Source organism: Trypanosoma equiperdum (genome assembly GCF_001457755.1).
Source record: "Trypanosoma equiperdum strain OVI genome assembly, contig: ctg_1817, whole genome shotgun sequence".
NCBI classification, from domain to species: Eukaryota; Euglenozoa; class Kinetoplastea; order Trypanosomatida; family Trypanosomatidae; genus Trypanosoma; species Trypanosoma equiperdum.
This window is the reverse complement of record NW_027123857.1, coordinates 12,606-15,226: the sequence shown is the minus strand read 5'-3', so window position 1 is coordinate 15,226 and position 2,621 is coordinate 12,606. Positions and strand designations below refer to the sequence as shown.

Sequence of the window (2,621 nt, the reverse complement as noted above, 5' to 3'; positions counted from 1 at the left end):
AACACCACACAAATGTACGAAATAGGAATATTAAAAAGAAATAGTGGAAATGGTTCATAAGTGCAGTCACATGTGATACACCGTGAAAGCATATGGTATCAGCAGGTTTCATCATGTGTGCGATCTGATGTGGCACTGCTCTGGAACTTTCGACTTCTCAGGTTAAGGGAGCGGACAGGAATTATTCTTTTATGATAATTTATAAAACAGAGGTTTGGTTTGACTGTGAGCCAAAGTGGAGGACGAGGAATAAAGTAGGATTACATATGGAGGTAGACTGCCTCTCCATCGCGGTCATTCCCCATTCTTGCTATTTATACAGTTACGCATTAACTTCATTTATGGTGGTTCGATTTAAAAAAAAAATGCCGTGGAAGCAGTTTAAATGACTTAGTTGATCAATACCACCATCATCTCTTTTAACATACGGTACATCTCTGCGTATCCAGCCGCCCCGTGTATTGTGTCATTCATACTTCTCCGCATCGTTTCCATCTTTATGTGTATTTTTCCACCTTTCTTTCTTTTTTTTCCTCCTTTCCTTTCAGCAGGTAAAACCTGCCACGGTAGCAACGGAACTGCCGCTGTCGGCAGGAGGGAAACCCTCAGCGTTGTGTGAGAGGGAAACTTGTGATGGCGCGGGTAACGCTACGCGAGGATTTTGACGACTGCGCCGCGGATTACCGCATTTTGTCAGTGAGCGCTGACCACTTCAAGGAGATCACATGCAAAGTTGCGGCGTGCAAGCAAACTGGTGAAGAAATGGGGAAAATCAATGAAACTCACCATGAGGCGACAACACTAATGACTATGAAGGGAGGCAGTCAACTGCTTTTATGTGATGATGAGCGAACATTCCGTGTGCGGCGTGTTGAGTACTCCAACACACTTCTCCTTGCAGAAGCAAAAGCAGCGAAAATGCACGATACAAATGGCATCATTGAGTCTGACAATGCTTCCGATGCGGGGGAAGGGCGAGAGCATGTGGTGGTGTGCTCGTCTGAGCGGGTCTTCGAGGTTAAACCCTCCGTAGCCTACAACGATATCTCGCAACACTTATTGGAATCTCCCCTTACATTAAAGGAGCTCGACACTCTTGGTACAGTGGAACGCTCAGACGAAAATGTGGAATACATAAAAAGGGAGGAGTTGGAAAATGGTACCTCAAGTTCCGCTCAACGTTTCTACACCTTTCCTCAACTCGTAGCTCTGAACCGTAGCAGTGCGCGTGAACTGGCTGTAATTCTTTCTGATATGGGGGCTGTAGTGTTCAATGGGTATGTTCGCTTATTGAAACCCGCACTCATGCGTGAAGCCCTGCGAGCATCGTTGAATTTTTTCGATGCGTATGACACCATGTCATGGGAAGGAGTCATGGAACAGCTCTGTCCATCAGTTTACCCGCACATTGTCCTGCGGGCTGTACGGGCAGCATACGGCAACGCAACCGCAAGTGGTGAAACCCCTCGAGGGATGGCGGCATTTTTGCAGGTACCGAAAGTGTTGCAAGCACTCGCTGCTTCAGTGTTGCTCGCTGATGATGCAGAGCAGAATACGCAGTTTACTGAAGCGGAGTTACAGGACAAGAAACTTTCGAAATCGGTCAATCGTCGTGGTTCCCTTTTCCCGGAGCTTGATTTCGACATTTTCTATGACTCATGGACGTCCAGCATCCCGTCCTCGTTATTTGTGGATGGGACGCTACCATCACAATCGGACCGGAATGCATTGCTTAAGTTTTTATATGGCTCGGTGATTGTCGTCCGTAATGCTGAAGGTGACAGTCACGTGGGTGCTCGTGCTGTATGGGCCCCGAGCAATGTCCTCTCAACAGACGTTTCATTGCGCACTCGGCAATTGTTTGAAATTCGACCTGGACGGTGGGAGGCGGAGGAGCTTCGTGCGTACGTTGCACCGCTGCTGGATCCCGGTGTTGCGTTTGATCACATTATCGTTCGTTACGCTAAGGAGTATCGTGTACCTGGTCGTCCAGTAATGTATGGCAGCCTCTCTTAACACACGCATACGCGATGTGCGCAACGCTCACAACTGTTGTTTGTTGTCTAACGGTACCTTGCCAATGTTGGAGTACCATCTTTTCCACCTCTCTTTCTTTTTTTTTAAAAAAAAGAGATTTCTCTTTGGTGCCTATCACTTATGAATGAGAGGCGACGGTACAGAGAATGTGTTAAGCAGCAGTGGCTGCAGAAAAAGAGAGAAGGGGAGAGGAATAAAGGTGAGAAAAACCCTGTGGCGAATCAATGGAACTTCTTCACCTCAAACCACTCCATCACTTTCTGCTTTGATCGCTTGCAGTGACGGTCCATGTGATTTCTTCCTTTGCCATATCTCTTATCGCTCCCCTTTTGTCCCTTTTCCTTATGCCTCACCACACACTCTCTCTATTTATATATACATATCTTCCGTGTAGCCTAAGTTTTATTTCTTCAACTCGGCGGAGCCTCACGTGTCGCAAACGATAATTGCATTGATAAGGATTTTACGCGCACACACTCACTAGGATTTAGCTAATTTGTGCTTTCACTACGAGGGGAAGAAAAAATTATATATATATATATACTATAGTTCGTTCGTAGCCGAATACTGGTTGCATCATACTT

The 2,621-nt window shown here is 46.3% G+C and overlaps 1 protein-coding gene across 1 annotated transcript; it reads left to right on the top strand.

Annotated features, from left to right (window-relative positions):
• Positions 1–633: 633 nt before the first annotated feature.
• TEOVI_000733900 (Uncharacterized conserved protein (DUF2036), putative) lies at positions 634–2,016 on the top strand (the record flags this gene model as incomplete). Its single annotated transcript, XM_067223264.1, has 1 exon — positions 634–2,016. One exon carries the CDS (start codon positions 634–636, stop codon positions 2,014–2,016), a length of 1,383 nt encoding a protein of 460 aa, XP_067079365.1.
• Between the last annotated feature and the right edge of the window lie 605 nt (positions 2,017–2,621).